The sequence below is a fragment of the Grus americana genome, chromosome 8 (genome assembly GCF_028858705.1).
Source record: "Grus americana isolate bGruAme1 chromosome 8, bGruAme1.mat, whole genome shotgun sequence".
In the NCBI taxonomy this organism is placed as follows: Eukaryota; Metazoa; Chordata; class Aves; order Gruiformes; family Gruidae; genus Grus; species Grus americana.
In genome coordinates, this window is record NC_072859.1 from 28,788,382 (window position 1) to 28,812,797 (window position 24,416).

The 24,416-nt window shown below is 45.9% G+C and overlaps 2 protein-coding genes across 6 annotated transcripts in view; one reads left to right on the top strand and one right to left on the bottom strand.

Annotated features, from left to right (window-relative positions):
• FAF1 (Fas associated factor 1) overlaps positions 1-6,866 on the bottom strand; it is a 176,954-nt gene extending 170,088 nt beyond the window's left edge. For 2 of the 3 annotated variants that reach the window (XR_008578004.1, XM_054833153.1), the window contains exons 1-2: positions 5,971-6,866; positions 2,202-5,103 (exon numbers count right to left, since the gene is read on the bottom strand). Coding sequence is in view for 2 of the 3 variants with exons in the window: in XM_054833153.1 (XP_054689128.1) it covers positions 2,202-2,246 (45 nt within the window). In the remaining variant the exon portion in view is untranslated. The remainder of the gene's footprint in view (positions 1-2,201; positions 5,104-5,970) is intronic. The other variant, XM_054833154.1, reaches the window with a different exon arrangement.
• Positions 6,867-7,680: 814 nt separating this feature from the next.
• On the top strand, positions 7,681-13,826 carry CDKN2C (cyclin dependent kinase inhibitor 2C). 3 transcript variants are annotated; one of them, XM_054834383.1, is made up of 3 exons: positions 7,709-7,811; positions 8,180-8,320; positions 11,894-13,826. In XM_054834383.1, the coding sequence occupies exons 2-3, from the start codon at positions 8,192-8,194 to the stop codon at positions 12,266-12,268; spliced, it is 504 nt and encodes a 167-aa protein (XP_054690358.1). In that variant the 5' UTR covers positions 7,709-7,811; positions 8,180-8,191; the 3' UTR covers positions 12,269-13,826. The 3 variants fall into 3 exon arrangements, with proteins under 3 accessions (XP_054690360.1, XP_054690358.1, XP_054690359.1); XM_054834385.1 differs by lacking the exon at positions 8,180-8,320 and having other exon boundaries at positions 7,681-7,811; XM_054834384.1 differs by lacking the exon at positions 8,180-8,320 and having other exon boundaries at positions 7,736-7,841.
• Positions 13,827-24,416: the final 10,590 nt, after the last annotated feature.

Genomic DNA, 24,416 nt, shown 5'->3' on the forward strand with positions numbered 1-24,416 from the left:
GGCAGCACAACTCTGAGAAACATATTTATTAATTAAAAGGTACAGAAAACATAAAAAGTCATGCAGAATTATTTGCACACAATGTTTTATTTTCCATTTTAAATTCTTAGTGAATGAGCTGTAAATTCCATCAAGTATTTAAAATACTCAAAATCTTTTATTGTTTCATAACAGCCTAAAGATATGAGGCCTAATAATGACTGACATGGTCCTTTACTAATCTGAAGCTTTAACAGCATGACAGTTGACAGTTCAGTGTTTCGGAATCAGGCAGATGCTAGAGATTATTTAAAAAAAAAAGAGAAAGAAAAAAAGAGAAAAAAAAAAGAAGATGGAACAGAAAAACAAAGTTGTCTGCTGAAATACAAGAGGGAAAAGTTTTGGGTTTTTTAAATAAGCATTGTTATATGATAAAATATTTCCTGGGTCCTAGGTTCAGCCACACTGTGTCATCCTTGATCTACTACTGATTTCTGTGACTCCACCGCCCATCTGCAAGTTTGCAATAATACTTACTTGTCTTCATGGTACCAAACACTGCAGTCACTTTTACACCTTTATTAACTGGTCTCAAAACCCAAGCAGAACTGCAAAATAGCATCGACACTAAAAACTTGGAAAGTGGATACAGATTGAAAACTCTATTAAAAAAAAAAAATCTTACATTCACCAGCCACTAACTTCATCATCATCTAGGATTCCTGAATGTAAACCTGTTTCAGCTAATAATGAGGGATTCCATAAAGAGTCTGTCTCCACTAGTATGAGTGCGGAATTGAGGTCCCAGTTTTCTTTTACACAGTATTGTTACTGGAAGAACTCCTTTATGAAACCCCAGCCTTTAAATTGAGACATCACTCCTTACACACACAAAACTATCTCCAAGCACAACAAAGTAAAGGAGCACTATAGAAACATTTGTTAAGCATTTTAATAAATATGGGTGTAAGATACTCAGGTACAGAAAGGGAAAACAATTCCCTGTTATCAACTGGGAACTCCACATATTACGTCAGTAAGATATCAGATACCTTTTGCAAAAGAGGAATTACATAATGTACACTACAGTCACCCTACCTGTAATTCCAAAGAAATGTTCTTGTTAAAACACACACACAGAGTGAATGAAGGGATTACTTTTTTTAAATGAAATTAAATAGTTTCACTGCTAGCAGCTGAGAAACAGTCTTTTAAGAAGTTGAACAAACAGACAGCAGTTTTACAACTCAATCCAAGAATATCCAGGAGCCTATCCACAAAAGAACAACCATTGCAACTGGACAAAGCTTAAAAAACAAACCCAAACCAACAACAACATTGATTGAAAAGCAAATATTAAAAAGATATAGTCAAATATAACCTGATACCCTTCCAAGCTGCTTTTGACTATCCCCACTATTTCAAATGCAGGTATCTTCCACTTGTTTGTTTACTTGTTCTTAGAAAAGCAATATAAAAACAAGCAATATTAAGAAGCAATATACCGAACAGATTAACCAGGCTTCTGAACACATCACTTTTATTTAGAGAAAGACTTTATTCTGGGAATAAGATTTAAGATCTTGAAGTTAAACTATAACACTTTTGTAGGAAGGAGGGAAGGTAACAAACAACTTTTAAGGGCATATTCCTCCTTTCAACACAAACATGTTGTTTGGAATGGGGTGGGAAGAGTTTTACCATCATTACAACAGTCATAGGCTGAGGTAACCATGAAGTTAATGTTGATGTTATAACAGAAACACCTCTGTTCAGCATTAATCTGTAGGACCAGTAAATGATTCATTACAAACACTGTGACAAATCATGAGGAGTGATGAGTTTTGTATCCTCCCTGGCATTTGCCTCTTCCAAGTGAGCTGGCTCACAGCTGTCCCAGGGCCTGGGTGGTTGTAGATGGTTGGAACAAGCAAAGTGGATGAAAAAGCTTTTTTAATTATTATTATTAATTAAAAACTTAAACTCTCTAAGTTAAAGAAGACATTTTGTTCACGCACCTTGAGAAAAGAGGGCACACGTTCCCCGTTTCTGACAAAAAAAAAAAAAAAGAAAGAAAGAAAGAGCGAGCAGAGGCTTTGGAAAGCGGGCTTCACACCCACCGCCCTGGACCTTCCCACAAAGAACAAGCAGCACAGCAACGAGGAGAAAGAGAAAAGCAGCGAGAGGCCACGGTTGTGTGGCGGCGGCGGCTTGAAATTTACCTGGAAATCAGCCAATATCATTTCTCGGTCCATGTTGGACGCCATTGCAGCCAGCTGCGTCCCCGGCTCTGCTCTGACCCGCGCACCTGGAGCTGCTGCCGGCGAGGACGGGGCAGGGTGGGAGCTAGGAGCTCATCGAGGCGCCGGGCTCCTCTCAGGCTCCCGCGGCGCCCCCGAGCTGCCCCACCTGGCAGCTCCGCGGCGGCGGGCAGAGGAGGGGTGGAGGGAGGAGAGAGGCGGGCAGGGGGCCGGGAGCGGGCCGGGAGCGGGCAGCGCTGCCTCAGCTGCTGGCCCGGAGAGGAGGAGGAGGCAACGCCGCTCCCTCCCTGCCTCCACAGCGCCTGTCGCACATTTTGCCTGTCATTGAGGTCGCAAAGAGGCGCTTTGCGGCCGGCACGTGACCACGCTCCTGTCAAGCGCTCGCGAAGCCGGGGAGGGGGTGGGGCCGCGCCTTTCCGGCAGCCCGCGGTGACCGCGGCCGGGGCGCTCCTGCCCCCGCCCCGATCCCGATCCTGATCCCGGCGTAAGGTGCCCGCGCCGGGTCGCGGGGCCGCGGGCGGCCGGGCCGGGCGAACGGTTGAGGGAGCCCGCGGCCCGCGCGTAGGCCTTTCCTGAGGGGACGGACCGCCTCAGCCTCCGGGGGGCAGCGGCTGCGGCCCCGGCCCGGCCTCAGAGCGGGGGAGCGGCTCCTCCGAGCGGGCGGGGCAGCTCCGGCCCCCGGCTCGGCCCAGCGCGGCGCTGCCCCGGGGGCTGACCTCCCTCCCCCCGCCCTGTCGCCGGCAGGTGGCGGCTCCCCGGGCCCGGCGGCGCCGCGGGGGGGCCCGGCTGGACTCCGCCGCCGGCTGCGGCCTAACGGCCCGGCGGAACTCTGGCTGCAGCGAGCCCGGGCCGGGCCCGCCATCCGGGGGCAGCTGGGGAGAAACAAGGGCCGCTGCAGCCGCTGGCCGGAGGGCGGCTCTGCCTCCCCGTGCGGGAGCGGGGCATCCATCCGCGCCCCCGTGACAGAGCAGCGGGCGGGATGCCGGTGGCAGCAGCGAATACAGTAACTCGGTCCTCAGCGCGGTTTGCGTCTGCTCCGACAACCGGTAACCCTGCTCGCTGAGTGACCCGAACCTCCCCGGGGCACGCACCGACCGGGGGGGGGCCTCGGTATAACGTTGATTTTTCCCGTCTTCGTACTTCTCTCAAAATGAGGAAAAGCATTTTTCACAGGTTTCTGAGCCCACAGACTGTGATCTGCACAGCGGCCCTCACTCAAGCTTAGCACTCCAGCAATGTAAGATGCAATTGCGTTACACACCAGAGATTTTTAATTTTTTTTAATAATGCAAATCTGACTAATTAATGCTTTTCAAGTCTGCCTCCTACAACCTGATGCCATTCACCGACCCCCTTAGCACTGACGTTAAACACAAACACCATTCGGACACCAGTTTGCTGGTGAGTCCAACATGTACTGCTCTGCTCTTTGCAGGGTGTCGCAGCAAAGGTCACAGATACATCAAGCACCTTTCCTATTAGCTAATAAAGCTACACGATGGGATCTTTGAATCAAGTTATTTTGCCGGTTTTAGGAAACACAGTTCTTTCTTTTCTTTTCTTTTCCTTCCATCCGTGAGGGTTTTACACGAGTTTCTCAGACCCTGCGCGTTCCCTGCTCCCTGCCGCAGCGGCCGGGCTGGCACCGGGGAGAGCGGCGGGACGGGGTGGGGGGCACAGCGCGACCGCCCACCGCGGCGGGGACAGACGGTGAACGAACGCTGCGTGGGGACAAGGGCGTATGAAAAGTTACACTGTACCTTCAGGAGAGTCCGTGTTCCCAAGAAAAATACTCCAGGGAACTGTTTAAAGCCTGTTTGCGGACGCTGCTGGGGCGGGTGTCTGGCGGCGGCGGAGTCGTTCAGGGTCTCCGGGCGGGTTGAGGCCACACTGAAACGCCACTTAGGATGCAAAGCCAGGGTGTCAAAGAAGTTTGATTTCATATTTTATCGTGTTCCTGCTCTAGTTTATGTTGGCAGGGCTTCCCCGAGAGGTTTTTATTGCTCGCTGACGTTAGCTTAACAATTCGAGCTCCCCACCACCGAGCGGAGGGATGATAAAGGAAATGCCTTCACACCTGGGTCTTTATTTTTTTCCCCCAGTTTGATGTTACAGACAGTTCTGTACTAGGTACGAGGTATGGTGCAGTGCCAGGGACAGCCTATGCTAAATTACAAACAAATCCACCCACACATTACTAGAGAGTAACTATAATAAAGGCTGAAAAGCGAGTTTTAGCAACTGGATTAAAGCCAATTAACTCCTGGCACGGATTGAAACTATAGGTATGTTGTCAAGATTAGTTACACGGCATTCATGCCTATTACAGTCACATTTTAAATAATGATATCTGTATTCGATCAAAACCAGGAAGGATTTGATCCAGAAGGTGAAAAGGTGCACGTGCCCCGCATCGCAGGAAGTTCACGTTCAAGTCACTGCGAAAGTTTCTGTTCTCCTCACAGCCCCTTGCTCCGAGCCACTCGAGGTGGGTTTTTTCCTCCAACGAGTGTCAGACAAATTAGGGAGCCGAGGTGACACTCGCTTATTTTACTCCTTGCAATGCCCGGCGATAATATCTCCCTCCAGTATGTGGGGGGTTTTCTGCTGATTTTGGAGCCGATTGGGGCAACTCTTTCTGTTTTAGGAGGAGTATCTTTATCATTCTTGAGAGGAAATGATCGGGATTAACGAGCTGCTTTCTGCAAAGATTTTTGGCAGACCCGTACGGTGAAGGAGGTTTGACGGCATTTTCTGGCCGGGCAGCTTTACTTGCAGGAGGCCTGCAGCACCCCAGCTACACTTTACTTAATTATTTTTGTTATGTGGTGTGATGAACAGAAGATAGGGGAGTTATTCTGAACTGTAAAACAAAACAAAAAAAAATTATGGGAGACTGTTGTAAGACTTGCAGGTCTAGTTCTGCAGTAAGTTAGCAACAGGTAACACCATCAAAGCCTGTGGATTTTCGGCACTGATTAGTCACGAAATAACTCATTTATAAGCCGTCTGACTGAACATTCGAAGTTTTGCATACTTCCTTATGCAGAAAAGCAACTATATTTGAATACATGTGCGTTATTTATATACATACATTTCTAGACTTAACTTTGAGGGAAATTATCATTCATATTTTTGTTTACAAAACTGTTAGCACTATTAGTTCTGGCCGAGAATTATCATAATGAGGCCCTTAAAAATATGCGCTTCCCCCCCCCCTTCAGTGGGAGTGAGGGTCCGCTGATAATTTGGGCATAGCTGCTTCCCCTGCTCCGTCTTTAGACAGTTCATTACTTGTCCCCTTTGTATTTTCACAAACAAGTGTGGGTGGGGGAATCGGTGCAGGAAAATGTAACAGCGAAGCAAGAAACAACCGAAGTTGAAAGGAAAGAGAGATGCAGAAGTCACACTGACTTCTTCCAGCTGCCCGGGTTGCAGGTTCATCCCAGTAAAACTGGTTCTGGCTCTGGCGGCTGTGGCTTTAAGCCAGGCCCCGGCCACCCCCTGCCCCTGCCCGGCTGCCAGCGGCAGGTTTCCCCCGCAGGGCAGTGCTGGAGGAGCTGATGTTACTGCCAGACAGGTTCCCTCGCTAACGCACCTCCCCGAGCTGCCTCACGCGTGTTTACATTCAAATTCACTTTCTCGGAGCGTCCACGCAGAAAACAGACGAGCCTCTGCGACCGATAGAGGTTACGTATGCTTATCAGGGAGCCATGACATTGCATCTTACCTCTCGGAGCGTTCCCCTGGGCAGAATTCAGCTTTCCGAGGGTCCCTGAAACTTAAAGCAATCCGGCCATTAAAGCAGTTTTAAGACATTAAAGGCTGTTAGGCAGGAAGGCAATGAGATCTTCGTACTGTACCATCGTCACCTCTTCGTCCTTTGAAAGAAAAGCGAAGCCCTCACGTCTTTTCGGCGGCAGGGTTCCCCTTCAAAATGGCACTTTCAAATCAATCAAGGAGACCAGAAACGCGGAAAGCAAGGAGTGCTGCCGTGCCCAGTCGCCTTCCACCATTAAGACAACTTGACATTGACCCTTCATCCTTGACCTTGTCCTTAGGGAGAGGAGCCCCCGTCGCTGCCGGGATGGACCCCGGCCCCGGAGCCGCTGCCCCGCGGGGTGCCGAGCGAGGGCGGCGGGTCCAGGTCCAGGTCCGGGTCCGGGTCCGCTCCCCCCGCTGGCAGGTGGAGACCGCTCCGCGGCCGTGCGCCGCCGCTGCCCGTGGGGAAGCGCCGGGCAGAGCCGCGGCGGGAGGCCGCCCTCCCGCCCACCGAGCTCCCCCGATCCCCGGTCCTCCCGCAGGGGCGCGGCGGCTCCCGGTGCTAAAACCTCGTTTTCCTTTCATTTTTTCCCCCCTGTCTTTTTCCCCCCTAGGCCTCAGCAGCGCTCTTCCTAAAAGCACCCTGACTGTTATGGCTGTGCCGGGGCAGTGCCGTGCCCGGGCTGCACGGCAAGGGGAACGACACAAGGCGCCGCGCTGCAGCGGCGGGACCGGGACCGGAGCCGGGGCCTGCGGGCCGGGGCCGGGGCCGGGGCCGGGGCCGGGGCCGGGGCCGGGGCCGGGGCCGGGGCCGGGGCCGGGGCCGGGGCCGGGGCCGGGGCCGGGGCCGGGCGAGGGGCGGGTACGCGCCGCTGCAGGCCTTCCTGCCCGGCCGCGCCGTAACTCCGCCGCGCCTCCTTAAATCTCTGCCGTTAAAATGTGGGCGGGTGTTTCAACTCAAAAAGCGCTCAAATTTTTTTTCTTTTCAAAAAAAGCTGATGAGGTTAAAAAAAAAAAGGGGGAAAGGAAAAAAAAAAAAAAAAGAGAGAGAAACCGGCTTCGTGTCCGTAGGATACAGAAGTAGCGATTGTTTGTGCTTAAAAAAGGGGGAGCGCAAAGTCGCGGGCGGAGGCAGCGCCCGCCGACCGGCAAGTGCAGCTTTATTTCGCGAAGTTGAAAGAGGAGGCGAGCGGCGGCTGTCACTGCGCTGCCGAGCACAGCCGGGCCGGGGCAGCGGCGGGCACCCGCGCAGCCCCTGCCCCCGCCCGGAGCTCGCCCTCCGCTCCCCGGCCGGGGCGAGAGGCGCGGCTGTCGCCAGGGAGCGCCCGGCGGAGCGCGGGCAGTCGGCGGCGGGCGGAGACGGCTCCGCGCCGCGGCTCCTCCGCGCCCTGAGCGCGGGCGGCGGTACGCGGCAGCCCGCCCCCCCTCCCCCCCCGCCGCTACCGCCAGGCCGCCGCCGCCCGCGGACCCGCCGCCCTCCTGGATGCTCCGGAGCCGCCGCCGCCGGGGGCGGCCGCCGGGCGGGATCGCGCCCGCCCGCTGCGCGGAAGCTGCGCGGAGCCGCGGGAGTGAAGCTGCTGCGGGGAGCGAAAGCACCGAGGGAGCGAGCTCGGCGGCTGGGCAGCCGCTGCCGCCGCGCCCTGCCCTCCGCGGGCGCGGCTCGTCCTTCTCTTCCCTGCTCGGCCCGGACTAGAGGCGGCGGTGTGGGATGAAAGGGGGGAACCCGAGCGGGAGTGGATGCACACTGCTACAGAAGACTTTTCCTCGGAGCTGTTGCTGCTAAAGTCTCAGATCCCGACTGTGAACAGGGTGGGTTGTCTTCTTCTTCAAAGATCTCAGGTCTGAGTGAGTCTCCGGTGTACGTGTATATATGTTACCCATAACATATATAATGTATTGCATAGCTATTAATCTGTCTCCCCCCGAAAGTGGCCAAAGTCTTTAATAGGAGTTACTCTATATGTGGAAGCAAAGAAATCTTCTTTCAAGTGGAGCTGCAGTTTTGCTGAATAATCACGTGTGAGTTAGGGGCGGGCTCTTGGCAAGGAGGTTTTTTACGAGTATTTACTACAAGGTCTACTCCAGAAGATTAACCATCCCAATCCTTCTGTCAGTCTCCGATGCCATGCCTGGTTAAAAAAAAAAAAAAAAAATCTCATCTTTTTTCCGATCGTCAGTCACCCTAAAGAATGGCCGAGCCTTCTGGGAACGAGCTGGCGTCCGCGGCTGCCAAGGGGGACCTAGAGCAACTTACTAATTTGTTGCAAAAGAATGTAAACGTCAATGCACAAAATGGATTTGGGAGGACTGCGCTGCAGGTTGGTATCCAGAGAGGGAGAAAATATTTCATCACTGGTACCTACGTGAACCGGGTTTCCAAAAAAGACAACGTTTTAAACAGGCTGGTGGATGAAATTCGAGTGTTTTTTCAAACTCGTTGGATGCCATATTTTATAACTTTAGTGGCTCCAACTCCCTAAAATGACGTACTTGAAATAAAACTGGTCAAAACCATTATTTCAATCGGGGATCACCCTCAATGTCAAACGGGCTACGAGTTTGCTAATATTTTGTAACTTCGTGGGGAGGAGGCAAGGAATGAAAGAGCTGAGATGAAAAGAAATCAGCTTAGGTGAGCAGGATTTCATAGCAGGTCTGTAAACACAAATGTGCTGTTCTCTGAAACTTAGGATTTCTCCTTTTTTTCCTCCGTTGTTTTTTTTTTTTTTTTTTCCTGCACTATGCTTTTAAAGCGGGACTCGTCTCGGTTCTGGGGTCTGCTGTAGGTGGTACTTTTCCTCTATGCGCTGTTTGTGAGGAATGACCTTTCTCATTGGGAAGCATGCTGCTCAGAACCGAGGACCTTCGATGTACATTAAGAGTTAGCCCTACGAGTTAGGGTTCCGGCTGAATCACTTGCCTTTTCATTCATAATTAAGGCTTAAAAATTTGCTTTTTTAGATCGGCTAGCAGGGCACCGGTTCCAGCTATTTCCTTTCTGATCGTATAGGGTGCTATGTCCTAATTTTTAAGTGTGTGGCTGTGCTGGCAGGAGTTGGAACTCGTCCAACTGCTCACTATTGGAGCTGATGAAAGATTTTGCTTTTAATAATATCAGATAATGATGGCGAAAAGGCTAGAATAGCCACCAAATAGTGAAAGAAGTGATTTAGAAATCCGGAGGAAAAAAATGTGTGGTTATTTGTACTTAAGGTGTAAATAATGAAATGTGGAAGTCGAGCTATAGGTCTTTTTAATTTCACACATTAGAAAAATCGTTTGTTAACTCTTCTCCCCCCCTCCCCTGAAACTATGATAATAATTTCTGAAATTGGGGGTTTAAACAGCATAGAGCTTGCGAGTGTGCTTGAGATATTTACAGTTTTTTCGCTTAAGATCAAAATGTTTGAGCTGGAAAATTAGCACCTCTTGCTAAAAAGCAGGAATGACCCTTTTTTAACAATTTCGCTGAAGCTGGAGATCTGTGAGCTCCTCTCTGTCCTGTTAGCACCTAAATAGGGCATCGCATGGCAGTGCAGGCAGTTGCAGCAACTTTTAAGAGAGTGAAAGGTTTTAAATCAAAAACTTACACAAACTGACTTCTTTAAGAAAGCAGGAAACATTTAGCTAGCTGGTTTATCCTCGGGACGAGGGCTGAAAACCGATTTGTCCTACAGCAATGTATTTTTTTTTCCTAAAAGCAGCTAACTGTCCGTCTCCTGAATTAAGGCATATTTTACACAATGACATAGCATCCAGCTATATTAAACAAGCATCCGTGTCCTAACAATACTTCTTATCGTTGCCTAATCATAACTGAGTTAATTAACCACAACAAAAATCAGACTAGGAGAATATGTCGACTTATTCTCAATATGTATCATCCTGAAATGTGCTGTGGGTGCGTGACCACGCTCGAAAGAGCACTCTGCTTGTGCACTCTCCACAACTGAGATAATCTCTCCCTAATCTCTCTCTCAATTAAAACGGGGAGAATGCTCCTATATTAATACCAATTAATTTATATTTTTCTTCTGCATTTATGTTTAATTAAACAACTGCTCAGCTTGTCTTGCTCTGTACTTTTTATTTCTGATGAAGTGTACCTATGCAGGCCTCAAATACATGTCCTGCCCTTATGCTCTTCGTCAGACTTATTCAATTAATGCTTTCTCCTTCTTTGCCTCCCTCCCCTCGAGTGAAACTTTGCAAAATAAAGGGCATTTGCTGTACAGTCGTAGCCCACGTCCCAATAGCATCACCTTTTAGATGATTTTTCTGCCCCCCCCCCGCATCTTTAACTGAAGCCTTCAATCTGAAGCCTGAACAGAGAAAACTCCCACTTAAACCAGATACATGTTTTGAATTCAAAAATAATACAGCCTGGGCCCTCAATAAGGGACCAAAATGTCCAGATTTTACTAAAGAAAGAGAGATCACAATGCTCTTGTTTTCTTTTATATCGCTTCCATCTCCAGTCAGAAGTGAAAGAAATGGCACATACGGAGCTGGAAGCCTTGGGGTACAGAGAAATCTCTTTCCCTGAATCCCAGCCTGTCTTATCTGCACTTTTGCTCTTGTCTATAGATATAATATACGGGGCTGCTTTATAGTCCAAACGCTGCAGTAATTCTATTTATTATAGCTTGCTTTTCTTAAAAAGCCTGATATATATTTTTCACCAGGAGAGTTTTTTCAGTAAATCCCTTGCAGAAATTGTACATTATGCTAAATCTAATGCACTGTAATGCTCATTTATGCAGATAATTTTTTTTAACCAAGATTTGCAAATCATTGTGTGGACGTTTCTAAGAAAATAAAAAAGATTTTTATTTTTTCCCCCGAATTTGACACTTACAATGAAACTAATTACAAGAACAGGAAAATCTTGCCTATAGGGTGGAGATTATACATTACCATGTTAATTTTTTTGTAAGTCTTTGAGAAAGCAAAAAAATGAGGAATTTGGGGGAAATCGGTGCAAGCTGTTAAGTCTCAAATAAGAGATATTCGCATTCTAATTATGACAGTATTATGATGCAATCGAGAAAATTTAAAGAAGCTTTTTTTTTCCTTGAGAGAAACAGTTAGAAAATCCAATTATTGTGGCTGTGTTTTTTTTTTAAGGGATGTTTTTAACAACAAAATATAGCCACAGTTTACTTATAGTGAAATTATGAAAGTATAATATTATATACTGGTTTTAGAAGAAAACTTCTGGAACTTTGAAACATTCCTTTTAACTTCTCCTTTTTGGGTGACATAATGAAACACAAATATTGGGGAGAAAAAATTCTTCTAACATCTATTTTTCTTAGCAGACAGAGCTATGGTACAGTCCAAATATTTGTTTTATGATAATGCACAGACAATGTAAACACCTGAAAGCTTATAAAAACACATCCTACATTTGCTGTTGCTGAGGTAAAATATCTGTTCCTCAGAGACCCTATATTTGGTGTTTAACGAGATTAAACAGTAATGCAAAGGTGTCTCAATACTTAGGCAAATAAAACCGAACCATACTTAATTTTTGTATGTTAAGAAGCTGAGATAACCCACGTTTAAAAAAAAAAAAAAGTTATTTTATCCCCATTCTACACCGCCTGTTTCAGACATTAATCTTTCTGAGGCAGAAAGCTATTAGCACCGAAATGATAAGATCTTTCACCATTTCTCCGAGTTTAGTAAAAAATACATTAAAAATAGATGTTCTTGTGTCTCGTTAGTTTTATAGTGGGGCTTTTCTGTCTGTTTCAAATGAGGACTGAGCCGTGACAAAACCCAGAGATAAGAAATGAGGATCTAAACCCAGCGCTGAAGCAAACACACCTCCCCCCCCCCCCCACACACACACCCCGCGGTATTCAACTCTTCTTTTTCTTTCATAGGTAATGAAACTCGGGAACCCCAAAATTGCCAGGAGGTTACTAATTAACGGTGCAAACCCCAATCTGAAAGACAGTACTGGCTTCGCTGTAATTCATGATGTAGCCAGAGAGGGGTTTCTGGACACTTTGCAGACTCTGCTGGAGTTTAAAGCTGATGTTAACATTGAGGATGACGAGGGCAACCTGCCCTTGCACTTGGCCGCCCGGGAGGGGCACGTGCGGGTGGTGGAGTTCCTGCTGGAGTGCACGGAGTGCAAGGTGGGCCACCAGAACAAGCGGGGGGCCACCGCCTACGACCTGGCCAAGCTCTACAATAGATCCGCCGTGGTGAAGCTCTTGGAGGACAGCAGCTTCTTCCCTGCAGCCATGAATTAAATCCACCTCGGACGTGCGCTCCTTTGGACATTAAGGCTTTCAGCCTAGTTTTGTTTTTTTTTTTTTTTTCCTTTTTAATAACATTTGTTACAACCTTACTTCTATTTTTTTTCTTTTTTTGAACAACTGATAGCGTAAGTCTCAAGAAATTCTAGAGGTGGGTTTTTAGATAATGGAAATGTTTTAAATCCACTCTCTCAGCAATTTCTTACACCTATCATTCACAAAGTACTCACAGACTCAGCCGTGTATATGTTGGTCGCTCATACCTAGTTTTCCAGTATCAAGTTTTACAGTTTATTTTAGGTCTTTCGTGTTAAGTAATTAATTCAAGAGCTGCATATTCACATGCTTTACGTTGCTGGACTTTTGAGAAAAGGAAATACCTTCCTGTGATTTCTCCCACCTCTCAAAGCACTCGCACTCGCACTCGCACTCGCACTCGCACTCCCCCTCCCTCTCTTCCCCCCCCCCCCCCCCCCCCGCTTCGGTCAGGCTTAAAGGTTTGAAGTCCTGGTTTGGATTAAACCAGCCTTTTAAGGGGAAACCTGCAACTCCCTGCTCAGACAGACCTCGGAGTCAAAGGCTGCTTGGCCTGAGGACAGAGGATGGCCCTTAAAGGCTTCGGGAAATAGCTGCATTTTGACACTAACAAGAGCTTGTAGAAGTAGGGCACTTTCTAAATGTAGATGACACTTTTCCCCTTTGTGTATTTAAACTTTCACCAAGCTGGTTTTGAATTTAGTTACCAGAAACAGTTTAAGTGGTGTTTTTTTGATTGCCAGAGGTTTTAAACAGCTCAGTTGAGTAGTTCGTGTTTACTGTGCACTGAACAAGACGTTTTTTTCTAGTTTCAAAACAAGCAGCAGAGAACCATTGTCACAGGCAAGAGGACTCGAAGGCTGTAACACAAGTTTTCTGGTCGCTTAATAAGCTGAGTGCAGTTTAGATGCTCTTTAAGAAATATTTGCTTTCCACCAACTATTCTGTTTTGCCTGGAAATAAACTATTTTAATGATAGACGCATCTCACAAAACAGGAATATTTGAATACAGTGACATTTAGGAAACAGCACGGTTGATATTTGGGAAGTTATGTTATTGCTTGCACCTAAACCACAATTTAACCATTGAAATTTTTTTCATTACAACACAGCTGAGACTATTAATCAGATGCAAACTCATTTACCTCTCCGGCTACAACAGAAACTAACGACGCTCAGCAGTATTAGAAAGAGTTTAGTATGAAACTTGTAATGTTTGTACGGGATCTAGTTGTTGGACAGTTTAAAGTGCTTTCTTTTGAATAGCCTAAATCTCAATTGCGCAAAATAGAAGGTTTTAAATCAACGCAAAATGAGCAGTACTTAAAATAGTACTTAAAAGAGAAGGGGGTGTGCATTAGTTTAGATTTTAACTCTTAAAAAAAAATATTTTAGCCCCACAAAATCAGTTTCTACCGTTTTCGAGTAAAAAGTAATTTGCTGAAACTGTCTGTCACGTTTACGATACGCTTTGTCACACTGCTGTGTTTTCTGATTAAAAACCTCTGTGAAATATGAAGTTTTGCGCGCTTTTGTTATCATTTTTTGTTCACAAGGGATCTAGACATCATTAATCCAAGCGGCACGGCACATAGGATGCATGATTGGGGAAATAACCCACAAAATACCCGGTATAAAGAGCACTAAACCCATCTGAAGTATTAAAACCGAGCAACGCAATCCGCCGGTCCCCGAGGTGAAGTGACCCAAACCACTCTGTTGCTATCCGTCTCCCTTTCCTCATGTCCTGAAGGATGCTCCAAGCTTTTTCCTTCTCTACAACTAGTGCCCTGCACTCTTCTTACAAAGCAGAAATCCGCGCTACCACCAGGATTTCTCCCATTCGCTGCTACAGCAGAGGTGAACACCGCAAGGTAATATTCATCTTTCTCACTTATTTTTCACTTGTGCTACTAAAAACCCCCCTCATCCCAGACCCGTTTTGAGCTCTGTCAGCATTTAATTTACGCTAAACCGAAGTTTAAGTAGTGGCTTAATAAAACAACTGCTTTTCCGAGAAAAACGCCCCGCCTAGTCAGAAATAGCGGCTTTTATTGCATGCCAGGAGCTCACCTTAAAGCCAGGACGTGTTACATCACGGTCATGCCTCTTGCGTTAGCGGGTGAGTTATGGGCGGTGTTAAGTCTGGCTTAAAGGTACGTTTTCTTTGCTTTTACCGCTGCATTTTCTCTGTAAGCCACTCCATTTATCGAAAATAACATTATAATTTGAAATTCCTGGTTAGATACTGTGAAAGCGAAAATTATTCTCTGTTGCCCCAGGGAGTTAATAGTTACTACAAAAAGCCTCTGGGAAACCAAAGAAATAAATCAGCTGGTGGCTGACATGCACCTTACGGGGTTTGCAGGTGATAAACCGTGCCTGGCTGCTGGGGGGGTGGTGCTGGGACTCTGCTTTTCTGCGCAAGTTTTAACATTTACTGAGCGAGGAGAAAATAATATAAAGCAAGTCTCATTAATAGGGAATCTTTATACCGAAAAAGGATTCTAATATCGGATGTGGCTTCAGAAATTACTTTTGTGATTTTTCGCTAGTAGTCTGGCAACATCAAAAAGACCAGTTTGACAAATTCGCATATTTGTGAAAATATCGACAATAATATTTATCCGGAGATAGAAAACTGCAGCATATGAGATGGAACGAAATAGTTTTGAGAGCTTTTATTGGGACATAAACCAGCTGAAAAGTAAGTCCCCCAGGCAGGAGCAGCGATTGTCCTGCAGCAGCCCAGGAACAGGCAGTAAACAATATAGTATCGAGATGACATGTATAAATAGAAACAAATGCAGCAAGCACAGAAAAATGTGCAGAAATAAAGTATAAAATGTAGCAGAACCAGGATTCATACTGACCAGGCTACGGGAGAATACAAGTGTGGGGAAAGAGCCCTCTCCCCTGTTTCAGTTACACGGATCAGCAAAGGTGTTACACTTGACCTTTGTTGCTAAATCATCCTCGAAAAAACGGCGGGGGCTGCTGAATTTCTTTTGAAAATGGGCAGATCCTAAAGGGACCCTACAGGGAACGAGCAGAGTTTAATCTGTGGCAGCAGCACCGGGGGAGGGTGAAACAGCCGGTCTGTGAATGCTGGGGGAGAGGGGGAGAGGTGCACGGCTAAGGCAGGCACAGAAAGCTGCCCGTGCACTTACACAGGGGAGTGTAAATGATAAGGTATTTGAAGGTGAAATCAGCTCAGTCGCCAGTGCAATAAATGACTGCACAGTTAAGTACACGAAAAGACTTTCTTTCCAGTTTTCAGTGTGGGGAGAGGAATGAAATCAATGCTTTATTCCATGGTGGGATAAGAAAGTAGCTTCGGAGGAAATGCCATTGCATTGTTCACATGAAGAAAGAGTTAAAACAGTAGGAAAAAAGCCCCACTTTTATCTTTTAAAAGAAAGAAAAAGGTCTCTTCAACAAATGTACCTGGCAATTCGCTGGGCAGCCAGAAGCAGCCATACATTATTATCTGCTTACTGAAGTGCTGAAATTCCCTCGGAAAAAAAGCGAGGGGAGGAAAGCTTCTGCATTTATTTGTGAGGACTGTTGGACTGTGCATGGCGGGGGGGGGACGACAGATGGGGGGGGGGGGGAGAAAGGAAAGAAAGAGAGAAGGAAAGAAAGAAAGAAAGGTTTCTCACCAAGTCTCAGAAAAGCCTCCCCCACAACACATGCAATTCAAAATGTCGGTGCTCCCGGAGGGCTCTGCCGGGATCCCCGGGGAGAAGGGAGGGTCGGGGCCGGCGGAGGTGCGGGGCAGGTCGGGCGGCCCCCGGGGAGCGCGCCCGGGAGCGGGGCCGCCGGGCGGGGGTGGGGGGGGCGCCCGGCTCCGAAACCGTTAGGTTGTCTTCTACGGTTCCTCTCCCCTTTCTCTTCCTGTCCAAATATTTTTAAATTTACGCGCCTTAAATAACAGTCTGATTTTATTTATTTAGTTTCCTCCGCGGGCTCTGCCGCCGCTTCGCCTCGGTCCCCCGCCGCGAGGGGCCCCGGGGGCGGCCACCGGCCCGCGCAGCGCTCCGCGCCCGGCCGCGGCTCCGCGGGTGCTCCGGCCACCCCCGCCACCTTCCCCGCTCGCCTCCGCCGCCGCATTTCTTCGCAACTTGCACTGCGCCCCCCCCCCCTTTTTTTTTCTTTCCCCCCCTTCTTATTTCTCCCTCCTTTTCCTCCCTCCCTCTCCCCGCGGTCGGGACTGGAACCTCCTCAGAATAACCCTGATGCCTTCGCAGCCTCTCAGCCGCAGTGAGTACAGAAAAGGGACCCACATCTGCCGGGGGGATGTTTATGACACATATTTGTGGCTGCTGCCCGCTGCCCGGGCTGCGGCGCTCCCGCTGCAGCTCGGGGCCCCCCCCCCCCCCCCCCGATTTCAGGGATGCAGAAGCATCTTCTCCCAGCGCAGCTCCCACGTAGAAGACAAAAAAGAGGCAGGTTCGTCTCCAGGTTTCCTTAAAAAATGGGAAGCAAGGTGCTTCTCCCAACCACAGCTTTTAATGACCTTCTGTTACATTTGAAAATTGCAGGCAGGCGAAACAGGAGGGAGGGGGGGAAATCCACGCTTCTTGGTTTCTGTGTCACAGAGGCGAGGAAATGATCTTTGGATGTAAGCTACATGGCACATTTCTGATAGCCAGATGTGCCAAGTCTTGCTCTGCAGACCCAAATTACAGAGCACCACTCGAAAAAAAAAATTAACTTCTGTTATGGCACTGAGTGGTAAGATGGCTTCTTGCATTTTGAAGAAGCACTAAGTACAAATCACCAGGGACATTTTACAGTGCTAAAGGTTACTGCTTTTCATTTTGTACTTTTTCCCCAGAAACGTTTGAATTACCTTTCAGCACTGTATCAGTTAGAATTGTGCAAGTTCATCTTAAGGAACTACGAGGAAGAGAACTCGCCTATGTTGGATACTTCAGAATAACCTTGACCTTTCATTAGTGCTTATCCTAAAAGATAAGTCATACAGGGAAAGCAGGGAATTGGGCAAGGCACCTGCAAAAGCATAAATGAAATGTCTCTATTTTTAAACCAGTGTTAAACCGGCTCCGAATCCCACAAAACAAGGGACACCGAGGGGCTAAAGTCAAAATCCAGACCTCACTGGCAAAATTCAGTTTGATACACACAGGAGCCCGAGTTCATTTCCTCAGCCCAAGATGCATTTTGTGCCATTAGTCCAATCAGCACTGCTGAAACTCAAACTGCCAAAAAGGGTAAATTCCCTCTGAAAGAGACTGAATCAGCCAAAAGTATAATCAGCTTTTCAGGGAAGTACAAGACCACTGAACCATGTTTCCAGTTGCATTTCTTTGTTCCTCTGTAACTGCTTTCTGGTATTTGTAGAAGTAATTAGGAGCGCCACTGGTATCTATGAGTATTTTAAATAAAAAAGCTTCATTCTGTGTAGGAAGCACGAAACGTTTTGCTTCACAGTGCAGCCACTAAAAGGTTAAAGTCAATTCACAGCTCCTGGTGAAAGTTTTCCTTCAGCAGATAGTGCCTATCAAGATGGTCTTTCTTTCTCCTGTTACACCCCGAGAGAGGAAACCGGGCAGCATTTATATGGCAACACAGCCCTCTTCACTCCTCAATATTAAGATTATTATCAACACAATGATATTTTAATGAACGCTTTTATACACAGAGCTAATGAACATTTAAAGGAAAAGATACTCACACAGCAGTAACCACAATCAAATGCGATGCCCTGTAGGAACACTGACTATTCAAAAGCTTTTCAGGGTTTGACCCTAATGAAACACAAGACCGATCCTGGGTACACACCGCATTTATATGCAGAGTATACCGCAGGCCGGAATAAGGGCTTCTGCTAAAGTTAATTGTAATTTTCTGGTGAAGGAAGATCGCATGTTTAGGCCGTAAGTTATTAACATCTATTCTGATGGAAATAGGGGCATTTGGATACACTTTGTCAAATCAAAAAGAGTGCTTTCTGCTTCGGATGTGTTACCACCGAGGTGACGTACCACCAATTGAGTATCTGCACTTCTAAATCAGGCGTGCCAGGATGGGAGTGTATTGATCCGTCATGAACTTTTGTTTATATTTAGTAACGCTGGCAAACAGGCAGAGAAGATTTTCAGTCCACACTAGCTAGAATCCCAGCAGGCCTGGAAACCGAGCTGTTAATTGTAATACTTCCTACAGAATGGATTTTTTTTTTTTAATTTTTCTGAAAGAAGAAGTACACCCTGCTAGAAAAAGCAGCTTTATATCTGGACATACCATAGTTCTTGAAGGTGTGGCTGTAGGTACACAAACAAAGCTGTATTTAATCTCTAAGGGAATTTTATAGAGAACATCTGTTAAAGAGAAAAGTATGTTTGTTTCATGAGCTGTAACTTTTAATAATATCACCTCCTTGCACCAACATATATGCTCTAAATAGTGTGATGTGTGTGGATTTGTCAGATGTAATTTGGTTTAGCTCCTGTAAAATCAGGGCTAGAGACAAAAAGCTGTGCTACACTACGATATATTCTCAAGATTCTCAATCCAGCACTATATGCATATATATTGGAGTGAACAATTTCCTTCCTGTACAAACATTTTAATTTATAGAAACATATTGTTTTGTGTAAAGAAGGTAGTAGATAATTAACTGTATTAATTTAATCTAATTATAGGCCTCTGAGGCAAAAAGCTGACACTTTTCATTGTGGTATATTCAGAGAACTTAATTGAAAAAACATTGCAGCCACAAGGCATAACATGCCCATCGTATATTTGATACTAATTCTTTTCTCAAAAAAGGGATGAATCTGATGCTCACTAGAGATAAGGATTACTGTTACTCACTCGAGTAAGGCAAAGTCTGGGGAAGCTCGTTATGCAATGCTGCAGTGCACTGCAATATCTCTGCAATTCCAGAGCTAACCACAGACAACTTAATTTGCCAAATTGCGAGATGGTTTTGTAATGTACACAAGTATCTATTACAAATTAAGAAAAGATTGAACGCATTTTTAGCTGGGACGTAGGTCAGAATTTGAACAGAGATCTGCTTCGAGAAGCAATAGGTCAATGCATCAACCCTGAGTTCTGTTTAATCTTTAGGAGTAACAGCAGCATTACCCCTAGGAGTTGTTACTAGGAGTGTAATTTGTGTTTTTAAGCTATCAGTATGACAAACAGATACACAGACAGCAAATCAACACGTGCAGCTCCCGAGTATATGAAAATAAATGTATGTCTGACCATTTGCAGTTTCAGAGTCATTTTTCCTATCACCTGATACATACCAACAACTTACTCAGAATTCTGACAGCAGTGCTACTTGCATTCTCAAAAGGAAAGTAAAAGAGCTCATCTCTGCCTTCCAGCTGACAGAGAACATAACAGACCAAACGTGCTGGTTGTGGGGAAGCATTTGCCGTTTATATTAAAGAAATTCCAGCTTGCAAGCTGAATCATTATTTTAGAGGCAGATATCACCGTTTCCCCCTACTTTATCGCTGGCAGAGTGTAACTCTGGTGTCTCTGCAGCTGTAGCAGGACCACGGGGCAGGACACCTCCCTCTCCACCTCCAGCTGCTGCACTCCCTGGCTCCTGCCTGAGTGACCTCCATTTCTGCTCTGCCCGTGGGCACGCAGAGGCCACCCAGCCCTCTCCGCCTCTCTCTTCCCACGTCCCCAGGTGTCATTGTTCCTAGCGGGTGGGAGAAAAAAAATTGCAAAGGCAGTGCTGCTCACCCCTATGATGAGGGTGCCTAATTACTGTGGTGATGGTGCAAGCCCTCTTAGATGACAAACACCCCGAGCGAAAGGCCATCGAGCTAAGCGCAGGGCCTTGCTTTGCTCTGCCAGCGAGAGGCATTGCTGGCAGCCCTACCTATAATTTTTAAATTACTTAAAATACTTTTTTAATGTATTTTGCAGAAATACTTTTACTGTGGTTAAAAAAGCAGCATATTGCACTTTAGGCACTTCAAATGTTTGTTAATAAAGTCACAGGAAGCCTGAAAAGTAAACAGGCGGTGACATGCGGTCATCTTAACTCTGGGGCTCTGGCTGAAGAGATCCAGAATATTTGATAAAGAAGCTCTCTAACAAGTGTGGCTACAGATGCTAGCCATACCCGATTCCTCTTCCTATATCATTACAGATAAATTGCAATTTGCATTGATGTCTGACTCAAAAAATCAGCCTATCCTTGGAGTTCAGCCTGCACTTACACTCCTCTCCCTCGATGCTCTTAACTAATCTTCCTTCTGCCTGGCTCCTGCCTTCTCTTCTCTGTGCTGTTCCCAGGGTATCGCCCACCTCTTGTTCTTCCACGCTTTGCTCATCCCTCCTTCCATTCCCTGGCTCCTGCCTTCTTGCACTCTTCACGCTCTATTTTCACCTCCTAGTTTCCTTTCCTTCATCTGCACATCTACCCTCTTATATTTTTCTTAATTATTTCCTCTGGCATCTTATCTTTATCTCTGTTATGCTTATTAACCTCTTTACCTAATATATCATATCCTTTCCACATTGCCCAGCAGAATCTCATTATGTATATATGTATAATCTTTTTTTTTTTTACACTACTAATGAAAATTTGCTTCCACAACTCATTTCTGTCCATGATGTCCTAGCTGTCCTAGGAGAAGTCCTAGCACTTGTCATAATGGCTGTCTCCCTGCCACCTACCGCCTTCATCTCTTCCTTCTGCCTCTCGCTTTCTGCTCCCTCCCATGCTCTGCTGGTTACAGGCCTCCTCCCAAACTCTTTGTGATCCATCCTCCTTTTCTCACTGCCTCAGCAGCCACAGAAGGAAGGGAGACGGTGCACGTAGCGGGGGGGAACCCGGCTCTCACAGACAGTAATCTCTTAGGAACGCAGGAGGAGAAATTGCAGAGAAACGCTGCTTGGTCCCCACTGCCTCAGGCAAAGAACGTACTCGGTTGCTCTGCGACAAAACGGCACATGGTGCCTGCGCGCCGTACAGCGCTGAACGCAGAACGGGCTCCGTCAGCACAGGCTGATCTTTGGAAAATTTGGCTGCCAAAAGCTAACAATTCTTAACCGATCACGTGCAAACTGAGATTTTATGGAGTCTTATAACTATGTTACATTCGGATGCACATCTGTGAAACCACAGCAATGGTGCTGCCAAATTCCAGGTTGCTGCTCAAAAGGTACATGGATGAAACTAGACCAGTGATGGTGTTCCATTTCAAATTCCTTCTGCAGAGAAATGGGGATACCGACACTTCTGAATGAAGCAACCGGATTATTATTTTTTAATATGGGCAAAATATTTTTTTAACCTTGTTCCTGAAAATAACTACAGTGGTTTAGCTGGAAACTGCCAAAAATGAAACCTGGGGCAGATGCTTGGCTTGGAAAATACCAACCCAAACAGTTACAAGCAACTGAAAACAAGATGTTATTATGAAGCACTGGACAAGATTAAGGAGAGCGGTTCCATGACTTTGGCCTAAATGTGGAAGATTTTTAAGTGACCTGTAATGAATTTCTTAATAACAACTTTGTTGAAATAAGCAGAATTCAGTCAGATTTCACGTTTTTGGGTGAGGACATTTCCTCTGAAAATAAAAGTTATGATGCAGAGTGCTCTAATGTGAAGAGGGAAAGGGAGGAGTGTGCTGGGATTGAGACTGGGAGCACTGGGACTGAGGGCTGGAGCAGTTTCTTTGGCAACAAAAACAATTTGAAAGATCTACAGAAGTGCAGAAATAAATGATAAAAAAGTATTTTATGGAGATGAAACCTTACGGGGACGGCCAATGGAAGGGAGGGAAAGGAACTGCTTCTGGTGGGAGAACATCAAAGCAACAGAAAGGGAAGTCCAAATATTTTGTTAGCTCTGGGGTTCTTAAACACCCTGGCTCAACTCCACACGTGCCCATGGATTAACCCACGGAGTGAAGCAGGTCCCCTGGTCCCCACACCCGGGGTAGTGCAGCTCGCCGTCACCCCCCCGCCAGGGAAAGCATAACCTAACAGCCCCCAAAGGCACTCCACGTCTCCCGCAGCTGACCGACTGCCCCCATACACCAAACTGAAAACTAAGGCAGTTCGGGGGCTGCTCCATGTGTTGAACCCTCCCTTTCATGGCAGTGGCGAACGGCCGTTGTGTATGTCAGCGTGGCAGGCTGGACAGCCGAGGGTATTACCTGTTCCAGTCATCCGACTTGAACGCTCCGCTGACTCCCTGCCGGAGATTTCAAGAGTAGGTTCACGGCAACGGTTGCAGCAATTACCACTGAATGTTATTTTGCATTTAAAATTGTCATTCCATTTCTCTGCTAGGGATGAAAGTAAGAGTCACAGAAGTCCTGTCTAATATACAATGAAATGCCTGTTAATTTGCAAGTACTTTTTTTTTTTCCCCTAGAAAATTAATACTTTTAAATTCTTTTAGCAGCTCTAATGGATTGTCTGTCACTTGAATGTATGTTTGCCTAAAAGATATGTTCTAGCTTGAAAAGAAATAAATTCAGGAAGTCCCGTGGCCTTTGTTTTGCAGGAAGTCAGACGAGGTGAAAATGGTGGTCCCTCTGGCCACTTCATCTCGATCAGTCTCTGTTTGTCTAGGATTTTAACAGCAAAATTACACCAATGCTGTAAACCTTCTATTCTGAACTCCCTTGCATAGCCTGTGTTTGAAGAAGTTTGGTTGCATTTAAGCAAAATGCTTTATGTTAATAATCACTGTTATATAAATTAGGGTCAAAATGGCGACCTGGGATAACACTGCATGGAGAGCAGTATGAAATTAAAACTAGTCTAATTAAAAAAAAAATCTGTCTTCATAAATACAAAGCTGAAAATTCTTGCTGGGCACTGTTGCTTGGCATACAACTTCTTTTGCTTTTCTTAAAAGTGCATGTGTTTAACATATTTAGATTTCTTTTCAGGTTTAATATTAAGCCTGAGTTGGCAGTGCTTAGTTCTGCAAGATTTACATAATGTACCTTACTCTTAACGGTATCTTATGCTCAGCACCTTCTTCCATTTGATACAGTTTCACCTCCTTTTTTTTTTTTAGCAGGAAAAATGAGGTTTAAGGATAGCAGAAAAATTGGCCTGACAACATGATCTAATGAACCACAAATCCGCCTTCAAAGAGAAAAAGTAGCAGGAAGTTCTTTCATACCAGGTATTAAAAATAGACTGCACCAAGTCCTGGAATGCACACAGCAGTTATGTAACGATTTTTCAGTGACATGCATTAGAAAATATTCTCAGTAAATGTTTTTCCTTCCTAACACCCAGTTTGCTTCTCTGAAGTTTGGAAATTCTTCATATGGATGCTTCTAAGAAGTCTGAAATTATAATGTTCATTTCAATAACCTATCAATTAGCAAGCCACATAACGACACCATCTAATGGTACAATTGAAGTATTTGAATTTAATATACCATTTTCATAATGGTACAATATGAAACACACGATGGAATCCAATTTTTTTCCCCACAAATTAGACTTGATCTACTTCTGATGTAATAATTTTGCACTGGAGGCACCAAAAGAGAGAAATCAGTTTGGGTACATATCTTAAATAATGAGAATGCTAGCTATCTTGGAGCACTGAGAAGTCTTTCAAATGTTTCCAAAAGGTTTACTTGTTATTAGGTGCCTTTTACAAATGGGAGGCATCTGCAGAGGAGCCAGAAGAGCTACATGTAGTTTCTAGCATACTGAGGAAACTGAATGGTAAATTATTTTGAAGAAAATCTTCCTCAGACTTTTCCCTGGAGAGTGAGGAGCTTTCCCAGAGGTCTAGGCTCTGGATCTTTGCGGTAATAAAGGAGAAGGTAATAAAGTCTAACTCCTGGATTTTCACAGTCCTATTGTTTTCCTTGGATTACTTGATGTTCAGAACAAATCTGCAACATCCTCTGCCTATAGCAAGAGCATCACACAAGGAGGGCAACATTACTTAAACCTCGTCTGCCTTTTCTGACTTGTCTATTAAAAGACACAAGCCCTACCACAACATTTAGACTTCTGTGGCCACCATGGACTTATCACTAACATTATTAATTTCAATTTATACTTCAAAGACAGCAAAATTCCCCAATGCGAAGGCTCACACGTCTCTCCCAC

What these genes read in the sequence shown, in the direction of transcription:
- CDKN2C (XM_054834383.1), top strand. Translation starts at nt 8,192, where the DNA reads ATGGCCGAGCCTTCTGGGAACGAGCTGGCGTCCGCGGCTGCCAAGGGG. An exon ending in TTGGGAGGACTGCGCTGCAG is followed by an intron (nt 8,321 to 11,893) that starts GTTGGTATCCAG and finishes TTTCTTTCATAG; the next exon opens with GTAATGAAACTCGGGAACCC.